This window comes from Notamacropus eugenii, chromosome 1 (assembly GCF_028372415.1).
Source record: "Notamacropus eugenii isolate mMacEug1 chromosome 1, mMacEug1.pri_v2, whole genome shotgun sequence".
NCBI classification, from domain to species: domain Eukaryota; kingdom Metazoa; phylum Chordata; class Mammalia; order Diprotodontia; family Macropodidae; genus Notamacropus; species Notamacropus eugenii.
The window spans coordinates 118,441,345-118,467,560 of NC_092872.1; the positions used below are offsets into that span (position 1 = coordinate 118,441,345).

The window sequence follows — 26,216 nt, forward strand, 5'->3', positions numbered from 1 at the left end:
ATTGTTTTTTCTTGTCTGAAAAATCAGAAACATAATCTGGGTTGTGTAATAGCTTTTGAGCTTAGTGCTCTAATGTTTAAAATACACACAAACACACACACACATACACACTTCTCCTTGACTTGGAAGAAGATAGGATTTTAGCAGGGGTAAAATAATTTCTAGAAAGTAAAGTCACCTTTTATTGACCAAGGACTAAATTTCAATGATTTTGAAGAGTAAAAATATATTTCATTTCTATTTGCTCAATGTTAAGTGAAAAAAGTCAGAACTTCATTTTGGAGAAATTTAAGTCATTCCTTTAAAAACTCATAGAAACTGGATAATTGTAAGCTTTGGGACTTAGTTGTAAATTTGAAGAGAAAGGGAACATTTATCGTAAAAAATCTCCAGAGTATTGCCATAAGCAATGTAGAGCACCTTGTGAAGTTGTCAGCAGAACAGACAAGTAGCAAATTTACCTGGACTCACAGCTTTTGATGGACCTGAACATGTTGGTGAAATTTCTGCCAAACCAGAACTGCCCACAACGCTGCTAGTGAATTAAAAGTACAACTCCAGGCGACTTTTAGCTTAGATTTACAAAAAAGTCAGATAATAGGGAGTGCTGAGGTGATATAGCCCTCTTGGTATGAAAAAATGGGTGAAACAAGAACTTAGAAAAACAGCACGTCTCTTGGCATATAATGGTCTAAATGCTATGGATGAGGCACTGAATCCATTATTTTGCCCACCCCAGGGCAGTCATCTAATTGTTTTCAGGACACTTGGGCACCAGTTAATCTCTAATTCAGGGAGTGCCACTTGAAGGAGATACTTTTTCTTCAAATATATCAAGAAAGCTGACCAATCCACAAGCAAAAAAGAAACCCTCTGAAGGTTTTCATCATCCAAATTTACCCAAAAGGCAAATTTCCTCCCTCCTCACCAGGGAAACAAGTGGTTCTCAGAAGGTCATAGGATTTAAAATCAGAAAAGTCTTTAGAGAACATTTATATCAATGCTTTCAAATCACAGAGAGGTAATAGTAATTAAATGCCTGGCCAAGGCTACACAAGTAGTAAGTAGCAAAGAGCCTGAATTCTAATATAGGTCTTTTTATTCTTACTTCAATGCTATTACTTACTTGTTTAGATTGCTGCCTAGACTATTCTAGGATTATGTTTCAGTCCTTATAGCAACTTGAAATCCTGTGGAAGAAATTCAAACCTGCTTAGCATCCCCATGGTCCTTTATACTTAAGATAAACATGGGTTATGTTCCCCTCTTGCCTCCTCAAATCTCTCTCTCTCCCCACAGGGCTATGTTGGATTCAGCCTTAAGCTCAGGAAGTTTGAAGGCAATTGGTTCAATCGTGGGAGTGCAACTAGGTAAAGAGTTCTTCAATTAAAAATGGTTGATTATTGTTGCCTTAGTGTCTAATAGTCATCCAGATGTTTCAATGATTTGTGTGCTTTATGAGGCTTCATGGAGATGCTCTAAAATAGAATTTTAAGTCTGGTGAAATAACCTACCTAAGATTACACAGGTAAGTAATAGAGCCAGGTCCAGGATCAGAATCTAGAGTTGAAACCTTTTAACTTCTACCTGAGCATACCTTCAATTATACTATGTTGAATTTAACTGTATTTGAGCTTGTACTGTGGTGCCTCCTCTAGAGGCTAGCTGATTTGTATGTAAGATCAGGAGTAAATATGCTCTTTACAGATTCATCAGGATTTTAATGTCCTTCAAAATCCATGCAGGATGATACCTAAGCCTTCTCATATATCATTCAGGGGTATCTTGGCTATGATCTAGTCTCAGTTAGTTGTATTTTCCCTTTTTTCCTTTAGCAATTAAGTTTACTCTTTGATTATTTACAATGTTAAAAGTTAACTTACCCTGCACGTCATTTTGGATTAACTTTGAAGAGATCACTTTGGAAATTAAAAAAAAAAAATTCCATTAGATTACACTGGAATGTCCCTGAATTTGTACCAAAACACACAGAGAGAGAAAGAGACAGAGAGAGACAGACAGAGACAGAGACAGAGAGACACAGAGAGAGAGACAGATAGAGAGAGATATAGAGAGAGTGTTTTGGTATAAATACAGGCATTCTCTTCCTGCCCCTCCCTGACCCCCACCCCTCCCAAAACGGATTGCTTATGAGACCTGTAACCATTATCAGCAACAAGTGAAAATGAATCCAACTGACAGTTCATTAATCTTTCCATCTCATTTCTTTATTTTACTCTCCTTATTGAAAGCAGAGCAGGATTTTCATCTGGGTTGCAATTCAACTGGGAGGAATTATCTCCATTCGTCATTATTATTTTTTTGTTAGGGGCCATTTTATTTAAGTTTCACAAAATTCAAAAGCCAAAAAAGAGAAGTCTCTTGAAAGGAAAATCTTCATTCTAGTATTTCACAACACAGAGCTCAATTTTTTTATATTTTATTATATCATGGGACACCCTTTTGGCTCCATCTCAAAATGTGAAGTATGTAACATTTTCATGCCTCTTCCATTCTAGCTAATTAGATAATCATTCATCAAATATTATTTCTATTCATTGATTACTAGTAATATTCAGTTTGTTTGAAGAGCTATTAACTAAACATTTAGGGAAAATTTAAGCCTCATCTGGGTTAAATCATTTGTAGTGATGTCAGTTCTTTTTCAGAATGGAAAATATTTATAATTTAAAATCTTTAGGCAACATTGGATGATACCAGAATCTTGGAACAGTTAGTATTAGCTTTGATTGGTAAAAGGAGAAGGGGATCAGTACAGCCTTCCACACTTGCAGGATTTAGCCTTTTTTTTTTCTTGATCAATAAATCAAACAGTAACTGAGTTATATTCAATACAACCTTGCTCACCCCGTTTAAAAATCACAATAAGATTTCTCTTGTCTACCATTGGTTATTATGGAGGAGAAGCAAGTATGTAATTTGTAAGGTAGAAAGGATAAAAGCTTAAGTCATCCACTCATAGAAATTAACTTTGAGATCTACAAGTATTTTTTGGAAGATGCAACATTAATTAGTGACAATGGAGAGCAAGTTCTTTTAATTAGCAGCAGTTGGACCTTAAGGAGACCATCACATTTTAAGCATATCCTTAGTTGCATAATCTTCCTGTTATGCATGGTTGAACCTGGTTTATTGGCATCTGAGAAGAGCTCATTCCTTTCCAAAGAGCTTTTGTAATCTGACTTCTCAATCTTAACTATCATAAAGGTTAGAGTTTTCTTATGAATATATAAAAATCATTACCTCCTTTTCTTTCCTTTTCTATTGTCTATTAACACATTAACAATGGTTTGTGAAATTTAAACCAGGCTATGATAAAATGGTTCATTTTCATGATTAACACCTACCTTGCCTTTTTTTTTTCATAGTTTTATCCACAACTTGTGGCTTTCCCTCTCTTCTGGGTGAATCCAAGGGCTTGTTACAGTAAACTGGTCCAGTGTGATATCACAAGTATAAAAAAATATTCCATTCTGTATCAAAACTAGGCACATGCCTTTATTTATATTAACAGAACATAACAGAGTTAAAACAATTTTGCCTTGGGTAGTGTAACCTGGATTCCTACAGTCAGACAAATTTATCTCTCCCTCCATGTATCTTTCCTCAGGTAACTATAGGGATCTATTTTGCAATGTTTGCTATTTGCATTTAAAAGATGGTGACATCACACTTGGGTCAGTAGTGGTAAGTAACTAAAAGCACAACCTTTCATTCGTATTGCTTTAAAATGTACACAGTTTGTATGTTGTTTTAATCATGAAAAGAAAAGGAAAAGAAAAGAATATATCAATTTCTTTGTGGTGCTGAACCAACAATTGGTCATGGTGCAAGGCTTTAACAAATGATAATCGTAGATACAAATTTTCTCTCTTTTTTTTAACTGTAGAGTATGCTTTAGACAAATGTGTCTTTAATATGTAAATCCTACACTGTAGGTTGTTCTTTGTTTTTTTTTTCTTTTTTTTTTTTTGTAGTGGTAGAAAATGTTGAACAATTGTCCATGAACATGAGCCAACAGGTTCATTACTGAGATCCCCAGAATGCCAATATTTGCAATGCAAACAATTAGTAAAACCAACTCTGTGAAAAGGCCCTGACACACACACCTGCCTCTTGGTGGAGAGGCCCAGTTGCACAGCCACAAACAAGTCTTCTTGTTTCCTATATACCCCATTTGAACAAAGGGGCAGCTACATCAAGCTGCCCTTCTACCCAGCAATTTGATTTGCCAGGTTAGTTTATTGGATACAAACAATGCCACAGAAAAGAAAAAGCACTGCTAGTGGTAGAACCTCAGATCATTTTCATGTTGAACCTCCTAGGTCCAGCCCCCTCCCCTTCCACCACAGCACCATTGTTTTTGCGGGGGACATACTCAAGGTCGATGCTGTTTTTGTGCTTGCCTTTTCCTCGACTCCATACAAAGAGGAGGAGGAAGCAAAATAAAACCACTCCAAGGAATGTAAAGCAGCCCATGGCTGTTGACACCAGGATGGTCTTAAGGTCCAGAGAGAAAGTATTTGCATTGGTGCCATTAGAGCTAGTGTCATTAGAGTCTGTCATATACATAGGGGTCCTGTTGGCATAAAGGAAACGATCTGAAGCAAATCCTTTCACTGTAAGGGAGGCTGTGAAAGTGTCATTCCCTGCAGCATTGCTAGCAATGCAAACATAGATTCCTGTGTCTTGGTCCTGGGCAAAACGTATTTCCAGGGTGCCATCCCCTAGCACTGTAACTCTTCCATTGGATTTAGTGGTGATCAGGCGCCTTCGAGGGGTTGCCCAGGAAATTACTGGCTGTGGGTCACCATCAGCATTGCAGACCAGTTGGACTGTCTGCCCTTCATCCACCAGCAAGTACTGCATCTTTTTATCACGGATCTTGGGTTTTTTGCAGGTAAAGTAAAAGGAAAGGGCAGTACTGTGGAAATCTTTGAATGGTCTTTCCCGGATGCTGTCTGGGCCAGCACACATAGGCTGTTGGCCCCCAAACTGCAAGAGGGGCTGCCTCTGTAGAATCCAAAGGAGGCGGCAGTCACAAGCCAGGGGATTGTTGCTAATGCTCAGTACATCTAGGGCTTTGGGTGAGTAGAACACATTTTCTTCCAGGGTTTCCAACAGGTTCTGGGAAACATTAAGCACACGAAGGAACCGGAGCCCTTGGAAAGCATGTGGTTCAATGGTGCGGAGCTGAGCCCCCACTATATGCAGCTCCTGCAGCCGGATTAAATCAGCAAACATTCCAGCTTCAATGGTGCTAATGGGATTGTAAGAAAGGTTGAGGTGAGTCAGGTAAACCAAGTGTTTGAAGGCAGGGTAGGGTATAGTAGATAGATTGGTGTTGGTGATGGAGAGGGATGTGAGGTTAAGACCATAGAGACTATTGGCCGGCATCATGTCCAATAGAGGCCAATAGTCGATCTCTAGATGCTTCAGGTGGAACAGTCTTTTAAAGGCATAAACAGGCATAACATTGATGTTGAGATATCTTAGATGCAGTCTGATGAGGTTGCGAAGGTGGGAGAGGGCTTCTGTTGGTACTGCTGTTAAGTTACATTTCTCCAGGGTGAGTTGTTCTAGGCTAAGCAGCCCACTGAAAGCCCTGTGTGATATATAAACCAAATCATTGTCTCCTACTTCGAGGGATTTCAGGTTATGCAAGTCCTGAAACATATAGTCCAGCAAAATGACAATTTTGTTTTCACTAATGTCAAGTTTGGTAAGGTTGGACAGTCCTGTGAATACCCCAAGGGGGACCAATTTCAGGCGATTTCCTTTCAAGCGAAGGGATCGCAGATTGAAAAGATTGTTAAATGCTCCTGGCTCTACATTGGCAATGATGTTGTCGCTCAGGTCTATTTCCTCCAACAGAGGATAAGACATAAATTCCTCAGGGTTGACACTTTTTAACCGGTTTTTGCTGAGGTCTAGAATTTTGGTCTCAATAGGAATGCCCTCTGGGATTGCAATCAACCTCTTTCTATGACAAGAGACAGACTTGTTGTGAGGTAAACAGTCACAGCGAGCTGGGCAGCCTATTGTAGAGCCCATGAAGAGTAACACAACAGCCAAACCTAAGAATGGCTGCCAACATGATATGGCCGTGTGAAGCATGACTCCACCTCTATGGTCTACACCTTGGTCAGAGGCCTGCAGAAGAAAAGGAAACAAGAAGGCAGGTAAAGGGTTAGTTCACAAGCAAAAGAAATCCCTTGGTGAGGCTTAGTGGTCTATTTCCCAATGGCCTCTATTCACAATATGAAATGAAAAAAAATTTTTCCTTTGCAGGGAAATAGATTTTCAGTTTGAATCAATTTCCTGGTTTATGAATCCTTCTGGGGCATTCATTCCCCTCTAGGATTCCACGTGGTAAGACCAAGCTCCTTTGTTTCCTTTCAGGCTCCCAGGCTTCTAACACAGTAGTTAAAGCAGAAAAAAATTCATGTCAAGGAGTTCTTTTTCATATGCTAATTACCATTATTTATACACATAGAAATTTCTACTACATGTACCTTTAACGTGATGATTCTACCTCATTAGAAATTCAATTAAGAATAAAGGTATACTTATAAAAATGTTTCTTTCTTCATTAGGTGTTTTATTCCTGGAGGCAAATAAGAAGACAACCACATACCTTCCCAGAGTATTTAGTAGGTAGGGAAAGTAGGTAGGAAGGGAGAGAGAGATAGTGTTTGTGATATATCTTGTGGATTAATCATTGATAACAGTGAGAGAAGTAGATGAATAATTGGAATGAGGAATAAAAAGTAGCTTCCAATCTAACCCAACATTATCTAATCAAGGCAGCATTTACTAAGTGCCTAAAATGTGCAAAAGATTGCTAGGGCTCAGGACACAGAAGCTAAATGAAAAACTGTCTCAGACCTCTGGGAGCTTCCATTCTCCTTAGGGGTGGGGAATAAGACGTAAATAGACAAGTATATAAATAATATACATGATAATTTGAGGAAGTGGGAGCAGAGATTAGCAATTAAAGGGAATAGGAAATGCTTTGCATATTATAGAAAAATGGTATATGTGCCTTGAAGAAACCTAAGCATTGTAAGAGGCAGAGGTGAGCATGAGAATGTTCCATATAATGTAATAGACTGTGCAAAGTCATCCTCTCCAAAGCCTCTTTGTTAATATTTTGTTAAAAATTCTCAACACTCATATATATTACAGAAATAGTAGCGATCAGGTCCTTAAGTAATAAAGAGCAGATTCTTAGCAATACTAATGATCATTACCACGTATAGCACTTTAAGGGTTAAAAAGTATTTTCCATATATGATTTCATTTGAGCCTGAAAAGCACTCTGTGAGGTAGATACTATTATAATCTCTCTCTCTCTCTCCCCCCTTCTCTCTTGTCTGTCTCTCCACCCTCTCTGTGTCTCTTCCTTATTTTTCTTTTTAAAGAATAAATCTCCTCATCTCACTCAAGCTGGAAAATGCAGGGCTTACTCAAGGGTCCAATCCTACTATGAATTTGCATAGGAACTTTGACATTTCTGATCTAGGCCATTTTGTCCTTCCTTAAGCAATCTAGCATCCCCGACCTGTCACAACTTTAATGCTGAAGTTGGTATAGACACTTGATCAACATAGCCCACTGTAGCTCAGAACTCCTAAGTTCAAGAGATCCAACAGCCTTACTCTTTCTGGTAGCTGGGATTATAGATGTGTTCCACCATGCCCAGTTTATTATCTCTATTTTACAGATAAGAAAACTGAGGCAGAGTTTAAGTGACCTACCAAAGGTGACAGCCAGCAAGTGTCTGAGGCTAAATTTAAACCTAGGTCTTGACTCTGGATTCAATTATCTACTCAGCATACCATCTAGCTAACTAATGTATATAGCATCTTTTTTTCTCAAAGTAAAATTATTTATTCGTTCTTTTGGCTTCTGGAAAAGTAAAAGACTGATAAAGTAAATGAGGGCATTATCTATATAACAGACAGCCATATGCGCTTTGCTGCCTCCTTATCCTAATTTTTTCTCTGGAATGCCTCCCCTCTTCTGCTGCTGGGCTTCTCCCAGGCAGACAAAAGTAATTTTGTTCCAAAGCATATCACAGTTTTGTGATGCTGCCTGGATAATATAGATGAAGAACATGCTTTTGTTATTCCTATCCCATAGTATGTTTCAGTTCTAGTCCAGAAGGACAAGATGCTGGCATTCATTTAGCTTCCACCATCAGCAGAAGCCTTGCAAACAAGATTGACTGTTATGTCCAACTATGACCAAGGTTTGCCAAGATAAACTTTATTCCATTAGGAGTGAAGTTGGAACTGAAAATCTTTAGGGAGCTGACTTCTGTCCTTTCATTGAATTTTCATCAAAGGTCCTTTTCAGTCCCTCTGATTATTACCTTTTTGAACTCAATCTGTGAGGCTGACTGTTTTCATACTGGTGTTTCTGGTGTGCTGGGTATTCATCTTCTAACTTATTCTGCTAATGTTGGAGCCACAAAACAAACAGATTCAGTGGGAGGACTGCCCTGGAGAACTGGTTTGGTCTGTTAAGGAGTGAAGTACTCCAGGTCTGGAATTCATGCCAACAAGTCACACCAATTCCCTCTCAAAACAGAGGGAGAAGAAACTGGAGAACAATTTCCATCGCTTCAACCAGATGAAAAAAAGAAGAGAAGCTTATGTTATTTTGTTGGCTTAGGAAAGTTTCAGTGGCTTTCATTTTTTTTGAAAATGAACTGAAGGGAGAAAGAGAGTGTGTGTGTGTGTGTGTGTGTGTGTGTGTGTGTCATTAAGAAAAATGGGGGAGAGGAGACAGCAGTGGTGATGGACGACACACTAATAATAAATGTGCTCAGCCGTGGGATTCTATGATTAATTTAATTCACTGACTGGTACACTGAACAAAGGTACAAGACAATAAATGACTGGTGCAGAAAACTAAACCCTCACTCTTGCAATGATATGCATTGCAAGAGTATGTGAGTGGGGTTTCTCCTCCCAATGGAAAAAAAAATACACAAAGTAAACATAGAATTATATTACCTAAAGTGCACCATTTGAATTACTTCTAAACCTAGACAAGAGAGTAAACTTAATGAGACAGCTTTGTACAGTTGAAAGAGAATTCAGAGTTAAAGACCTGAGGTTTGATTTCTGGCTTTGCCACTTACTACCTATGTGACTTTGGGCAAGTTACTTCTGCAGCTGTTTTCTCATCTTCACGATGAAGGAGCCGAACAGGATGATCTCTAAGGCTCCTTCCACATCTAAATGTTAGGATCTTATGAAATGCTAATCTCCACTGGAATTACTCCCAGAATTGTTATTTTTTGTTAGAATTGTTATAATCTAGCTGGGAGTTTACATGATTTCAGATTTGACCATGACCTTGAACCTCACCATGGAGTAGCAAGTTCATTATGAACTCAAGAGAAGCTTGAAATCAACACAAAGCCTAACACCTGGCTAAGTTGAATTTATTTGGAACATGTTATATAAAGAGAGGATTCTTCCTTCATCACTAATTTTCTAAGTTTCTAAGTTTAAGTTATGTTTTCACAGTGTGCCTTATATAGATGTGTCTATGTATACATATATATATATGCATATATATGTACAAATACACAATATCTCTGTGTACTTGTGTGTATAATGGGGGTGTACAAGTAAATGTTTAACAATCAGCTCTCCAAAAAAAAGTATGCATAATATACTTTGAAGTTCAATCAGTTACTGAAATTTTCTCCATTACTTTCTCAAGTCTAGACAATCAACAAAATAATAAATCAAACCCCAATTTGTAGCATTTGCCCATTTCCAAGGTGGAAATACTCATGAGCTGGTTTGAGCTGGCTTCAGCAAACACCCATATGTATTTATATAATTATATCCATTTTGTTGTTAATTATATACAGTGTATACATAAAATACATGTGACATATCTTACATAAGTATGTGCATATATATGTGTATACACACACACACACACACACACACACACACACACATATATATACACACACACAGGTCTAAATGATGGGGTACAGACTCTGGGAACCTCCTTGAACTCCCCTTGAATCTTCCTACTTAATCTGGCCTTTCATGCTCAAATCTGTTACCCTTAACCTAGCCTGGCCCTCCATTGTCTATTATCTCTGAATTGCTTCCCACCCAAGCCCTCCACCATCTGTACCCCAGTCTCATCAAGATCCTCCTTACACCCTCCTTCCAGACTACTAGACCACCTATAGATCTTTCCCGTGGTCTTTCTGTATATAAATTCCATATAGCTGAGATTCTATTTGGCCTGCTTGTTAATATAAGCATCACAAATGGAGAGGGTCCTTAAGAGTCAACCCAATATGGTGAACCTTTAATAAAATTTGTTTTACTTTGGCTGAAAGAAAGCTTGAGTTGAATTCATTCAGGAGGACCTGGCATGTTATGGTTCCCTGACCTCAACATATTGTTCCCAACACTGCTAATCTCAAGTTCTTCTCCAGCAAAGACTGTAAGGTATGTAAGCTTCTGCCTTTCCTTATCCCCTTCTTGCTCTCCAGGTACCTTGGAAGTGCTTTTTGGGCCTGATCTGTCAGGTCCCAGTAGGACACCTTTTGTTAATGAGGCACTGGTTCTTAAGCGTTGTGATGCCTTCTGGCTCTAAAAAATGTACAAAGATTTTGAAGCGCAGTTTTACTTTGGAGCTTAGTTTTTGGAAGAAGGTTTGTATGCCAGATGAGACTCTTGGAAGCCTCTAAGCAGCCTCTGACTTTGAAAACCCAGATATTGCTGCTTCCCTCTCTGATAACTTTGTATGTATGGTTAGGCAGTTTGGAAGAGCTGTCTGTTGATTTTTGATTTCTCTGTATTCTCTTAAGTTCAGGGTGTTGACTATTCCCCCTGAACTAAGTGAATGATACATGTACTTGATTAAAGTGATTGTTAATCCCTCAAAAGTTGCCTTTCCATTTAAAAAAGCAGATCGAAGAACCTGTGATAGAAGGTCTGCCCTGTATATGTCAGGGTGCCTACTGTTACAGGCTGGAAGAAAACCTAGAATTCATTGAATCTAGTCTCCTGGATTTCTTCTCTTTCAGATGAGATAACTGAATCCCAGAGAAGGTATGTCAGTTTGCTCAGCATCTAACACATTTGTCTAGTTTATCTATCACAGCATACAGAATGTATTCCAAAAGATTGTTAAAGTTTAAATTTGCACTAACACTTTTGGACACCATCCATATTATATTAGGGGGGCTAATCTAGACCTGAGCAAATCATTAAACTCTTCTTTATATGCTTTAGGTAATTCCCTAGGACTTGTATGGTAAAATAAAGACAGATTGTGATCCTGTGTTAGCAGAGAGAATTTTCCTAAGGAAATCATATATGTATATATGTGTGTGTGTGTGTGTGTATATATATATATATATATATATATGTATGATTGTTAGTTTTTTCAGACTCTTCATAACCCCATTTTGACTTTTCTTGCAGTGGTTTGTTATTTCCTTCTCCAGCTCATTTTATAGATAAGGAAACTGAGGCAAACAGGGTGAAGTGACTTGCCCAGGTCTCACAGTTAATAAATGTCTAAGGCTGTATTTGAATTCAGGTCTTCCTGAGTCTAGGCCCTTACTATCTATAGTGCCACCTAGTTGCCCCATATATCTATGATATGTTTACATATGTAAACATGTGAAAGTAATTACATTTTAACTTAAGATTATGAGATGTGTATATTTCTTGCTGTCAGACCACCTGATGGCAGAGGCAAGCAGTCTGGGATAAATATTTTTTGGCAGGCTATCCACATCTTCATGTATACAGTCATATAAGTATCATAGAACATTTATCAAAAATCATATGAGTTAGAGCTGGCAGGGAATTTAGAAATCATTTAGTTCAACTCCCTTATTTTAAATATATCACATTGTATGGTGTTATATGGATATATATTCTACATGAATTCATATTGCCTGGCATATAGTATTTCTGCAAATTGTTTTAGATTTTCTTCAGAACTGCTTTCCCCTACTTGCACCAATAATCGATGACTTAATTCATCTCTGAATCTTGAAATACCACTTTTAGATACCTCATTTACAGGTACTAGCTATAATTGTCTACTTGTGATTATATGTATCCCTAAGGGCTATCATTTTTTAAAAAAAATCAGTGCTTAATTTTTTTTTTCTTACAACAAAATTTCCTTTTTAAAATGAAAAGAACTCAAACTTCAGGATCTTCTTTTTAGGTTATTCTCTGAAATCTTTTCCCAGGGTTCTGAATCTGGCTGCCGCTGGTCTAACCAACTGATGACAGTTAGCAAACTTTGTCCTAAGTCATTAATGAATAATTTTGTTTAATCTTTGGAGAAACACTGGAGAGGTTTTTATTCTTTTGTTTATTCTAATTCGTTTGAAATGTAAATGACTAGTTTAGCTCCAACTGTTCTGGATCCTTTTAGTCTAAGTGGAAATGCTTGGACCTCTATACTTATTGGATTGTATCTACTCTATTTCAACCTTCTAGAGATAAAAGTGTGGGGTTTTTTTGTCTAGGTTTGAAGCATGTCTCTTTAAATTTGACATTATTAATTAAAAGGTAGTTTGCTCCAAATGTCTGATGGGCTTTCAGATCTGTAAAACACTGTACAAAAGATGCACTTTTAGTTTCCTGGAGGGTACGAAATGAGGAATGGTAATAATGGGTACTGTATATAAAAAATCAGTCAGTCCTCTAAGGCTAGGTCTTTTTGATGGGGAAATGGGTACAGGGGAGAAGTAATCACTCTGAATCTGTTTGGTCATGACACACATGGGACAGAAATTCATATCAAAAGTATTTGGATTTGGAATTAGGAGACCTGAGATTGAGTTGTATCTCTGTTAGTGAGTGATATGGTTCAATAAATGTGACATCTCTGAGCCTCACTTTTGTCACCATCAGCCTTTCCAATCCTCCTCCTCATACTCTACTGTGTAATTGCAGTAAACTTCTTGCTGTTCATCTCCTGCCTGAACATTTTCACTTACTGTCTTCCCCAAAATTGGAACTCTCCTCATTTCTGTCTCCTGGCTTCCTTCACATTTCAGCTTAGATCCCACTTTCTGCAACAAAGCCTTTCCTGATTCTCTATAATACTGTTGTCTTCCCCCTGAGTTCATCTCTAGTTTATCCTTTCTGTGTGTTTACATATACATGTATGTTGAGTATGTGTGTATAAAATTTGCACATAGTTGTTCAAATTTTATCTTCCCATTGGATTGTAAAGCCCTTGAGAGTAAGGAGAGTTTTTGCCTCTCTTTGCATTCCTGGTGTTTAGCAGACTACCTGGCATATAGGAGGAGCTTAATAAATGCTTGTTGACTTAAGAATACCCATTTTAGCTACCTCCCTGGTATGAGATAGAAAAATGGATAGAACAATAAACCAGTAGGTAGGCAGGTACTATTTACTGGGTTTTATACTAAGCATTAGGGATATAAACTGACTTCAGACAGCTTATATACAAATGGTGAAAACAACCACAAAGAGAATCTGAAAAGTTGCTGCTGGTGAAAGGGGACATATGTGCTCAGGGGATGGCTGGAGATATCAAGAAGGTGGGGGGGGTGAAAACCTAGAACTGAGTAAGATGAGGTCAAAAGACAGGGTCAAAAAATATCCTTAGGTGGTTGATATCTTGGGGGACCTAGGTGGTATAGCGTATAGAGTACTAGGCATGGAGTCAGGAAAACTTGAGTGTAATCCAGCCTCAGACACTTATACTAGATATGTGATCCTGGGAAAGGTACTTAACATCTATTTGTCTTAGTTTCCTCAATTGTAAAGAAACTAAAAATCACATCTATTTTGAAGGATTGTTGTGAGGATAAAATGAGATATTTTTAAAGTACTTAGTACAATGTTTGGCACAAAGTAGATCCCATATGAATACTAGTTGCTATGAGGATTGTGATGATGATGATGATGATGGTGATGATGATGATGATGATGATGATGGTGATGATGATGATGATGATGATGATGATGATGATGATGATGATGATGATGATGATATGGGGAGAAAATAGAGATGATGGCCTAAGTGGAGGGCAGAACACATGACTAGATTTGTCTAGGAACTGAGAATTTAATTCAATTGGCCATTTAGGAGTTTACCTACTAGGTTCTAGGTACTATGCAAAGCCATATAAATACAAAAACAAAAACATATCTCATGGCTTTTAAGGAGTTAACATTTTAATGAGAACTGGCAAGGATATGAACCCAATATTATGTGAGGAGATAAAGAGCACAAAAAACTAGAAGATCAAGAGAAGACTAAGTGAAGATGATAGTACCTGTATTGAACCTTTCAGGAAGCTAAAATTTTAAGATCAGGGGGGCATTCCCTGTAAGGGGGCAGTCCCGGGCAGAGACTTGGGAAGGAGAGAAAGAAGGATGAGTTTGGGGAATAGCAGGCCTATTTGCAGGGAACTTTGAGTGTGTGAAGGGAAGAAATATGAAATAAATCTGGAAGGATAAGTGAAAACCAGATTACAAAAGGCTTTGAATTTCAGTCTGAAAGATTATGTTTTATCCTAGAGAAAAAAAATGGAAATTTTGAGCACTTTAAGTTACATGCTTATATATAATTTTCAGAATATTAATTTGGCAGCTTAGTACACAGATTGAAAAGCAGGGAGTAGAAAGTCTGGAAATAAGAAAACCAAACTGAAGGGAATTGTAATAGTCCAGGAGAGAAATGATTATGTGAGAAGAGAGAAAGAGACATGTACAAGTGCTGTTATGGATAGAGGATTTAAAAGACACTGACATTACTGCTTTCCAGTTTTTCCCAAAATTTTTACCAAATAATGAATTCTAATTCCCAAATCTTAAGTCTTTACGCTTGTCAAATACAAGATTATTATATTTATTTGCATTGTAAATTGTATGTCTACTAACTCTATTCCGTTGATCTACCTTTCTATTTCTTACCCAGTACCAGATTGTTTTGATAATTACAGACTGGATATGGGCGCTGAAGGAAAGGGAGTCAAGGAAATCTCTGAAGCTGTAAACCTGCATAATTGAAAGGACTGTTCCCACAAGATAAAGAGGAAATTAGGAGAAAGGATGGTTTTAGTAGGAAAATAGAGCATTTTGTTTTAAAGTGCTGAATTTGAGATTTCAGTGGGATATCCTAGTGATGTTTCACAAGCAGTTTAAATAGATAGCCCAAGGGTTGCCCTGGTATACATGGACAGTTAAGAAATGAAGAGGAAGGCTTACAACAGTGTGTGTGGTACAAATCCTTCATGGAAGTTTTGTGGAAAGATATGGATAAGAACTGCACAAAAAGACAGGGCTGGAATGCGTTCATTAATGGAAGGAGTACTCACATTGAGATAATGGATCCAATGAAGTAATTAATTTTTCCCTGCAAGTTTACATGTCAGTGTTTGACTTGTTTCCCTACTAGAAGGAGCTGGGTAATGGGAAACCTCTTTGACAGCACTTACAATTTGAGCCTTATTTAAAGTTGTGCAGAAATGATGGTAAACCTGGTTGCATTTTCCCCCATAGGCTGTTTTGTTTTTTAGGTAACACCAGATTCAAAGATATTTTCTGCAGAGATTATAGATACTGTTACTGTCTTTTTAAGATTCTGTAGAGTCCTAAACAGTGACAATTTACTGGCCATTCTTGGAGGGATCTGTGAAGGGGGAGTGGGTTTTAAGTGTTATCTATCAGGAGATTGAGTTTTAACTTTAATCTGTGAAGATTCTAAGGATTTAATTGTTATTATGGAAAATTACCTGTCAAGGTTGGGGGACAGATTTTGAAAAGACCTAAAGAATTTATTCTCAGAAGTGGATGAATTGAAACTTTATATTTAAAATACATAAGAAAATTCTTATATATTATTTATAATCCTTGTTATCCTGAGAACTGAATGGTGGAACTGCGTTCCCAAAATTGAGAGGTCACCATTTATATTGTTGTTCATTTATGTCTGACTCTTCATGACTCCATGAACCAAAGTTGTCCATAGAATTTTCTTGGTAAAGATACTGGAGTGGTTTGCCATTTCCTTCTCCAAAGTTTCCTTTTGTCAGGAAATCAGAACTTAAGTGACTTGCCCAGGGTCACACAACTAGGAAGTGTCTGAGACTAGATTTGAACTCAGGTCTTCCTGACTTCTGGCCTAATATTATATTCACTGAGCCACCAGCTGCTTCATCAGCCGTTATAGTGATAAGGATGATATTGGTATAATATAAAAGATTAATTATGTTTTTGTTTTATTGTTGATTGTTTATACTGGTAATAAATAGCATAGACAGAAGCTTAAATATTTATTTAAGCCTAAGAAAATGGGTGTGTGTATACATACACACACACACACACACACGGAGGAAATTTGGGAAAAGAAGTTTCTCCAATTTATTAAACAAATAATGTTTATTTAACATTATTTAGTATGGGAGCTCCAAGGTAATTGTTTAATTAATGAGAATAATGGTGAAATTTTTGTAATTAATAAGGGAATATCCAAACATACCCTGATTATTTTAGAATATGGGATGATGCAAATGAATATAGTGATGATCAAGTACAGGCTTAGGGGTAAATGTCATACAAGTTGTAAAAGCTCAATACTTCTCTCTCACAGTGAGAACATCAATCTGCCATTTTGTGTAAATCAGAACAATCGTTAATTATCATAGTATTGTAGACAGGTGTTATAAAAAGAAAAATAAATTTATGTAACATCTAGTTTAATACCTTTATTTTGCAAATGAGGAAATTGAACCACAGAATGAACCACAGAAAGGTGAAATTGCATACCCTCTAAACTGTTGGTAGTATACACAAAACTGGGTTTTGAATCCAGATTCCCTGACTTTAAATCTATTTTCTTTCTACTCCACCAGTGGCATCAAACTGAAATAGAAATAGGGGCTACTAAATCATAAGGCTCCTTGTGGGCTGCATATTGACCTAGAAAACCACACATTAAAACTACTGATGATTTACTGTATTTTTATTTTTTTAAAAAAAGCGTTTCCCAATTACATTTTAATCTGGTTCTGCTGCATGTGTCCTATGTGCTTGATACCTCTGCACTACACCACAATATCATGATTCCCATTTTATAAATGAAGATATTTAGATAATTTTGGTACACAAACTTTTGATAAACAAAAGCTTATTAGGCCTGTTAACATTTCCCCCTTAAAATACCTTGAACATCTCGGTTTCAAATTCTGTGACTTGACATTAGATTACCTAATTTTATTTTCATTCCCTATCAGATTATCGTTTTGTTAGAGAACAAAGACATTATTAAGATCACATCTTAATCTGCTTTGTGGGTTGATATTTATTTCTTTTAATAACCTGTACTATGGTTAAGAGCTTACTTTCTTCTTTTTATGTACATTTTAATAGATTTTTATTTTGATAAACTGTTGAAATTATAGGGAAACTGCATTATGTTACATACTATGTTTGCGCTATATATAGCATATGTACTAATTATCTTCATCTAGGTAAATTATCTTTAAATATAAATGATGGCTTAGCAAATTCAAATTTTAGCATGAGGGAGAGAGAGAGAGAGAGAGAGAGAGAGATCAATCAAATGACCTCTGAGTGATATCAGCTTCATTGAGGGAAACTATTATCTTTTGGGGTAAAACCTTAGCCCCTTCATGAGTGTAACACAGGTTGTGTTCATCAAGAGACCATGTGCTCAAGAATTATAAAAACTAGTTGAGCTCTGAGCTTAGTAACTTGCAAGTAATAAAATCAGCCACCTCAAGGAATGAATTTCTCTAACAATCTGTGTCTGAACATGCCTGTCATCTCTAGCTATATCTCAAAGTTTCTCTCTTCCACAACTCTATATTATCTTATATATTCAGTAATTTCTATCAGAGTATTAGCTGCATTATTATTTGGGACTGAGAAGTTCATTTGGGTGTAGCTGTAATTTCACTATGGCAGAAGCAGTTTCTCCTCCACAAAGTCTGACACTAGCCCCCGTGGAGGTTCGTGAAATATGAACCCTAGGTGAAGGGTGTAATTATGACAAAATATATATATGGAGATTGCATCACATGGAAGCAAAGGCCAGTGAAGATCAATTGATCTATAAGAGTTCTGGGACAAAAACAAAAATAAAATAGTCTCTAAGCTCAATCAACTGGCATTCCACTGGGGCGACACCATGGGAATATATAAATATAGCTCCAAATGCTTCCCTCATGGAGATCATAGGTACTGTTCCTGTATCTTTAAGAGCCAAAAGGAATATTGGGGAACATACAATTAGTTTGAAATGTATCTTACTAGGAGATGCTTTTCCCTATCTGTGAGGTCAACTGTGAGAGAGACCATCAAGAATTACCACTTCAGAGATATATGAGGTTGATTTCCTATTATGTCTAGAGAAAAACTGGAGAAGACAGGGAAAATGGAGATAGAGTAGTCTTCTTTCATGATCAAACCATTTTTACTTTTTTCTTGCAAAGAGGATATTTTAGAAGAGACTTGGTATTTTGAATAGTGTTAAAAAGTGAAGAAAAGTTATCTACCATTATACTGATGGTTTGAGGTGATAACTGGATTTATCTTTTTCATGTTGTAAATAATTTTCTATGTCTTTGCTTTATTGTTGATTTTATTTTCATTATGAAAATCATATTTACATATTTGTAAATATGTAAATATTTACAAAATATTTAAAAAGGAGATTTCTCCAGTAACTGGAAGTAACTCCATAACTTTACAGAACAAATCCCCTTAATAAAAGGATTTGTTCTGTAAAATTGTAATGGTAAGGAAATTTGAAGATCTTCCCTGTCCCTTAATAGGCCCATGTGACCTGCTTTGAGCTTTAGCCCAGCCCACTGTTTTAGTCACATGGAGCTGATGGTGGGAGGAGCTTGCTGAATGGGTGGAGAAGGGAGGGCAGAGCTGAGAGAGAGTGAGGCAGAGCTGAGACAGAGCAGCTCACATGAGTGAGAGAGGGTGGAATTTTGCCTAGGAATTACCTTGTTTGTGGGGAAACCTATCCAAGGAAAGGTTTGGGGATGGCAGTGCTCCCTTTATTGGTAATATGAACAAACTTCATTGTTACCATGATGGAACTGGCTTTCTGGTTTCTGAATAAATATATTGGTTTCATCTTTGAGGAAAAGAGTTTATATTTTGCGAATTTACCCTGGAAATACGCATCCATAGTGACTGCTGTGGGTTGTCATAGAAATTGTTGTTACAAAAATTTGGACTCAATCAAAAGGCTGTATCCAACGGTCTAGAAGGCCATATGTGGCTTTGAGGCCACAAGTTCCCCATCTTTGCTCCAGTTTATTAAATAGCATTTAATGAATTGGGATAAGAATTAAACAAAGTAATTAATTAGAAAGAAGTTGTGACCTTATTTAGTTAGAAAATATCCAAACATGTCACTAGATGATTTTAGAGTTGTTATAAAATGAAATAAGAGAATGAGTCAAGGCAGGTTGAGGAGTAACATAAAAGTGAATGTAGCTGGCTCCATCTACTTTGTTATTTATTTATGTGGTAGAAATATAAAAAAGAAAGATGGAGGAGGACATCGTAGCTCAGTTTCTCTTGGAAGATATAAAATCCCCAACACTTGTCTACACGAGCCCTTGGGAATTATAGGGCTGTGACTTCCCCTTCAAAGAGATTTTCTTTCTTTTTCCATCCCACAGAAAGATGAGGAAACTAGAATCTGGTGAGGGATGAGAATCAGGCCAATGTGAGCTGCTACTGCAATGAAGTACAGAGACTGGAGCAATGACAGCATGTGAATTCAAAGATGCTCTCATCCTTTCCCCTGCTTCATGCTCCAGGCATGTCAACAATGGGGGACAATCAAAGATCGAAGGGTCTTTAGCTTCTCTTTGTCATGAGTGAGAGATGGGAGGAGTTCACAGTGGCTGCTGCTGTTGCCCATACTGCTTCAGTGATTAGGGGGTGAAATGTGAGGTCATTCAGAGCCACCAAATGAAACAGACTAACTGTCTTAGTTTGTTGAGAAATACCATTGATAAAACTCCCCTTTTTCTACCTCCTACTGGGTAAAGTATATATCTTCCCCAGTTTATTTCCTTTTCCTTAAAGTTTGTATTTTACATTGCTAGTCACCTAATCTTTAAAAGGTAGTATTAAGATAAAATGGCAGTTAATCTAATGCATTATTAATTTGTATGTATTTCATTTGCTCAAAGGCAGTTGAGAGGAGATTATGGTTGCCTATAAAGAAAGCTAGAAGGAACTCTAAATTGCTAGGATTTCCCCAGGTTGGGGCTCAAAAAGGACCAAAGAGATTTTATGAATATGTTATCATAACTGTCTCAGAATTCTCATTTCCTTCAATGCTGAGATCAAATGTTCTCTTCTATAAGAAGTGTTTCCCAATCTTCCCCCTCAGAGATTACCTTGAATTAGTTTTGCTCTTATTTATATATATTTATATGGATACATATTATCTACCTCTATAGAATATAAATTCCTTGAGGATGGAACTGTTTCATTTTTGTCTTTGTATCACTAATAAATACCTAGCAAGCAGAAGATGCTTATCAGATAACTGTTGATTAAGAAAGCAGATGAACACAGGACAAATCTTATAACTGAGGTTGCATCCCTTTTCAATGGTTATATATCAAAGGACTCATTGCTTTGATCAACAATATCATAAAACAAAGATATGAGATATAAACCATGACAGTAATTTAAAATAAGAAAATTAAACTCTAATTTATCAAATGGCATAAATGTAGTACATAATTTGACTGCATGATACCCCCTACCCCAAATGCTCTATAAAATGGCCCAATGTATGAAAAAATGTACAATTAGTATGTTGTAATGGTAATTTAAATGGGAAGATCTTTCCCATTCATTAATAGGTCCATGTGACCTGCCTGGGTCACATGGAAGCCTGAGTCACATGAGTCTGAGTCACATGGAGCTTTTGGTGGGAGAAGTTTGTTGAATGGGTGGAACAGGAAGAGGTGGAGAGAGAGCAGAGCTGAGAGGAAATTGGTCAGAGTCTAGTCAGAGCTAGAAAGGATGCAGGCAAACAGGCAGCTGGCTTAGCATGAGTGAAAGACCTTGTTTGTGATTTTTGTTTAACGGAGCTGGTTTGTGGAAGCCCTAGCAGAGGGAAGGCTTGGGGATGGTGTTCTCTGCATTGTTATTGTGTATAGATTATGATGGATTTGGCTTTCTGGTGTCTGAATAAATATTTTCGTTCTGTCTTCCCTGTGGAGAATCTGTTGTATTTCGCAATTCAGGATTGTGTTGGGATATTCATGGTCTCCTTAGGTGCTATGAATATCGCATTGGCACGTATGTGTGAAAATATAGTTCTATTGTCCCATAAACTTGACAAAAATTAATAATTTATATGCAATAAACGTGTATAGTTAAACATTTGTAGTAGGAATTCAATTGGAGGTTGCACCCCAGGAAATGGACTTACAGAGTCCATCCCATAGAAACATGCACTCAAAATTCCCCTGGAAACATCCAGAGACATATATCTTGGTTGTTTCCCCTGACAGTGATATAATCTCTGATGAAGAACTTTATGCCCCCTCTCCCCCTTGAAGTCATTCAGCTCCATTGAAGGAACTCAGGCTCACTGAACCTCTTGAACTCAGCAAGCTTGCTTCTATCATCACTATTAGCAGAAAAGACAAATATGGACCTTACATGATCTCAGATAGGAAGAGAAAAGAGAACCAAGGGTCATTAAGTCCTCTGTGCAGTGGTCAAACAAGGGTTTGCTCTGTGATCCCTTAAGCACTAAAGCCCTTTAGCATTCTCACAAGATGTCCTTGATGTTCCATGAAGCTTCCAGTTCATGCTCCCTAGAATGATCCCAATAAAGCCCATTCCTACTCATACTCCCTGAGGTATGATGGATTAGGAAAATCCTTCAATAGTTGAAAGACTCAGGGTACCTCTCTTTTACCAGAATCAAATAGGAAGAGAAGGCATTGCATGTAGAAGAGTCTAAGATATCTATTATGTTTATACTTTCTGGAGTTTCAAAGTTGGGAGATCCTAGGGTTGCTAAAGCAAGGGGAAAATAGGCAATTATTAAGATAAGGACCATCCTAGGATCACAGGTTAAACTGGCCTAAGGGGTGGGGAATCTGCAAAATTTATCCCTTTGTTTTCAGGGGAAATGGAAAGCCTTAAGTTAGTGAAATGATTTTAACTGACAATATGTGAACTTCCTTACAGTAGTTCTTTGGACAAAAGTGGGAGGTCAGGCCCAGAACAAGGGGGGACACTGTCTGGATTTTGAGTATGTAATCTTTGATAGAGCCCAGGAAAGGGAACTTAGACATGGACTTCTCACTAAGAATGGAGGAAGGTGGCACAATATATTTTAAGCCTTAAAGCCTCATTAAAAAACAAAACAAAACAAAACCAAAAACATAACTTATGAATTTGCTTGGTGTTCTATGCTGCCAGTAAAGCACTGTACTCTCATGAGGAGATGTGTGTGAAATAGTATGAGAGTTCTCAACAAAATAAATCATATTTGTTTAATTGATAGCAAGATTTTATTTTGATTTCTAAGAGTCATTTGCTATATATCATCAGACATGACTGAAGTGTTGATTGGTTTTGATGAACTGCTTTTCTTTACTCTTAAATTTTTTTCTTAATAAAGGAAAGCTTATAAAAGCTTTGGGCTAGTGGAAGGGGAAGGATATATTTTGAAATTAAAGTGATTTAAAAACCACAGATATTAGTAAAAATAAGACTTTTTAAAGGACACTTGTTATACTCTACTGGGATCTCTTATGAACCGGTGCACTCCATTCTTCTCTTTCAAAAGCCCCAAGAATGAGAATAGAGAGATTTTGCTCAGTTGTAACAATTAAATTGGGTTCAACTTTCCTACATCCCCTGTTCTCTTTTTCTGATGACATCCTTTCTCAAACACATGTGCTTCTTTATTTAATAGCAATGAGGATTTGCATAAATCTATTCAGGTAAAAAGCTTATGCTGTATCATAATGTATTTCCTAAATTTCATTCTCCAGTCCGAATCTCTGGGTGAGGTTGTTCTAGTGACACTACAGAGAACTTTCATCCAAATGAGAATTAAATCATCTTTAATGCCAAATAAGATGATTGGAACAACTGTTTTATTTTTAATAAAAATGCTCATATGATGATTATTTTGAGTCACAAGACTTACATGTAGATCAATTAGCTTTGCAAATATCATAACCTATCTGTGGAAACATGCTTTTTTGCAAGTAGAATCTAATGATTTTGTAATTATTTTTTTAATGGTCTAAAACAATCTTTACTATTTAGATCTCATCTTGAAACTTGTAGGATGAATTCTCAACATGAGCTATAAGATATAGATTGTATGGTGTTATTATTATAGTTGTGAATTATACGGTGAGGCAATGTGAATAGAGTTCAGAGCAAGGATTTAGGAAACCCATAATCTAATCTTGGTTGTGCCACTAACCACTCATATTACCTTTGGCAAGTCACTTTTGCTCTGGATATTTCAATTTCAGTTCATAAGATATAACTCTAGAAAGATCCTTGGAGTTTGTGTAGTCCAACCCTTTTATATTATAGTGGATAAAACTGAGGTCAGAGAAGTGAAGTTATTTGCCCAAGATAGAAGAGTTATGACTCAAACTCAGGTCCTCTGATCCCAAATCCAGGTTGTCTTCTAAAATATCATGGTGTTTTGCACCATTGAGATGAGGATAATATTTATCCTTGTATTTTAATATTTAGGAGGATTTTGTTTCTCATCATTGTGGGAATACCCTTTGATACTACTACTACTACCGCTTATCTATGACTGCCCTCCCTGTGCAACTCTTGCCTTTGGACTCCCAAAACCCTATCACTGGGTGTCCTACTCAACGTGATAGGTGCCATCCTCCTGATTGCTTGTAGGTACATGAATATTATGTAGGACACAGGTTGTTCATTGGTTATATCTATTTCCTGTTATGTGCTGGCCCCTATAACAACCCTCCTTATCTGATAATTAATCTGATGTCTAATCTCTTTCTTCACTATTATTGTAAAGAACAAGAATAAATGTTTAGCATTTATAATTACCTCATACATAGGAAGCACTTGTGACTTGATTAGTTTTTAGGTTTTCAAAGCACTTTACATACACAATCTTATTTGAGCCTGACATTTAAAAATCCAATGACATAGGAACAACTCCACATCAAAGGTCTGGTACAATTGTATATTTTGATTCTTAACAATAAGGGAAGATGGTCACATGACTGATACAATGCAGGATTAGATATTTTCTCTTATCTTTACTATCTTTTAAAATCTCTAAAATTAGAATTTTGCACAAGATGTACAGGAATGCTGCTATCTCCATATTTTAACCCTAATAAGATGACAACCTGATGAACTAATATCAAAGAAAACTAATCCCTAATCCTAACACATTCAGCACCATCCAACTCCCTACTAGCCCTAAAGCTCCGCCACTTAACAACTCTTTTGCTGCTGCTGTAGTCTTTGACAGCAAACCACCTTGCCCCTGCCCTCCTCCTACCATTTTGTGGCAGTAAAAAAAAGGAACTTCACTTTGCAACCCATCCTATGCAGGAGCAAGGAGAGGTATGGGAAAGTGGCAACTTGTTTGATTTGCAATGGCAGCATGGATGCTGTGCTCCTCCAGTCTTGAAGGAATCTGACATCTACCTCGAGCCACATCTGTCCCCCTATAAGTTATATGGGGCAGGGATTGAGGCTGATGAAAAGTGAATTCCCTAGTATGGAAAGAGATTGAAACAGATTTAAGGTTTGGCCCTCAGGGGATCCTCCATCAAAGGGGAAGGGTCAAAAAGTAAGAGTAAGATAATTTAAGGAAAAGATTCTAATATTACCAAAGATTTCAGAAAGAACAAACACAATTAAAAGCCTTGAGCACAGGCAGATCAACTGGAAAGATAAAACAGAAATGAAGACAGTCTCCAAGACATCTAAATCAGTCTAATCATCTCTGAATTACTATTGCAAGGCAAAGGAAAATGAATCTACAACTGATGAGGCACAGGGCCTATTTTCCCAAAAGAACATGGGACTTCAATAGAATGCTCCTGAATAGCTCAAGAGACAAATAAGAATTGTGAAAGCAGAATTTATGGCTTATATAGCAGAAATAATTGGTGAAAGAGGAGGAAAATAAATCTTAAGTGGCAAGTCTCTCCAAAGAAACAAAATGAAAAAATAATTGGTAATACAAATACATGTGAAGAGCAATTTGGAAGAAGAAAAGCAGAAAAAAAACCAAACACATTAATAGAACACATGGTCATTATTCCTGCAAAACATTAATCCTCAAAACAGGATGTGTACAGAAAATTTAAGGATCATAGATCTCCCAGAATTTGTGTCAGAAGTTGGATCTGAACCCAGGTTTTCCCAATTTCTCAGACTAGCTCTCTATTCACTAAACATATTTCCTTTAAATAATGCTGTTAGAAGAACTGGATGAGATAATATATATAAAAGCATCTTGAAAAGTTCAAAACAACTTAGAGTTAGATATGGTGACATTTTAGATTTAGTTTGGGCATAATCAAGGGTATAGCCTTCATATAGTCAATGGGGCATGGGGTGATGAATAAATCCTCATTTTTCATAAGATAGGTAAGAAATTTGAAAACACCTTTTTTCTAAGAAACTATAGAAAAGATTAATTGACTCACACTAATTGCATTCAGGTTGTACAATCATACTAGGGTTGAACCTACTTCTGTAACATCTTTTATAATAAGAAAGGCTTCATTACTCTAACATAACTGGTCACATTCAACTTAAATTGATCTACAGAATCCTTTTCAAAGGGAGGCATTAGTTTTATCTGAATTATTATTAATTAGCTTCCCACAGGCTGTGAAATTGTTCCAAAGTCGGGGGCAAGTAAATGAAGTGATGGTCTAAGAGATGAAATAAAACAAATGAAGATAAGACAATTTTTCTTCTTCTAATATGAAGCTGTGGTCGTTATCACTGTTCTTTTGTTATATACTATATTGAAGGATGCATCCTGGTATGGCTTTTTTTGCACAGATTCATTCAGCCTAGCACATGTTTCACTGTGTCCATGACCTCTGTCTGAAAGGCAGTAATCTACCCACCTTG

The 26,216-nt window shown here is 36.9% G+C and overlaps 1 protein-coding gene and 1 long non-coding RNA gene across 4 annotated transcripts in view; one reads left to right on the forward strand and one right to left on the reverse strand.

Moving 5' to 3' along the window:
• The window catches only part of LOC140523886 (uncharacterized), a 150,820-nt gene extending 149,446 nt beyond the window's left edge, over window positions 1–1,374 (forward strand). The window contains exon 5 of the long non-coding RNA XR_011973502.1: window positions 1,300–1,374. This is a non-coding gene — a long non-coding RNA (uncharacterized lncRNA). The remainder of the gene's footprint in view (window positions 1–1,299) is intronic.
• An 832-nt stretch (window positions 1,375–2,206) lies between these two features.
• LINGO2 (leucine rich repeat and Ig domain containing 2) overlaps window positions 2,207–26,216 on the reverse strand; it is a 1,607,677-nt gene continuing 1,583,667 nt past the window's right edge. For all 3 annotated transcript variants that reach the window (XM_072612692.1, XM_072612700.1, XM_072612709.1), the window contains exon 8: window positions 2,207–6,174. In XM_072612692.1, the coding sequence (XP_072468793.1) occupies window positions 4,318–6,138 (1,821 nt within the window). In that variant the 5' untranslated portion in view covers window positions 6,139–6,174 and the 3' untranslated portion in view covers window positions 2,207–4,317. The remainder of the gene's footprint in view (window positions 6,175–26,216) is intronic.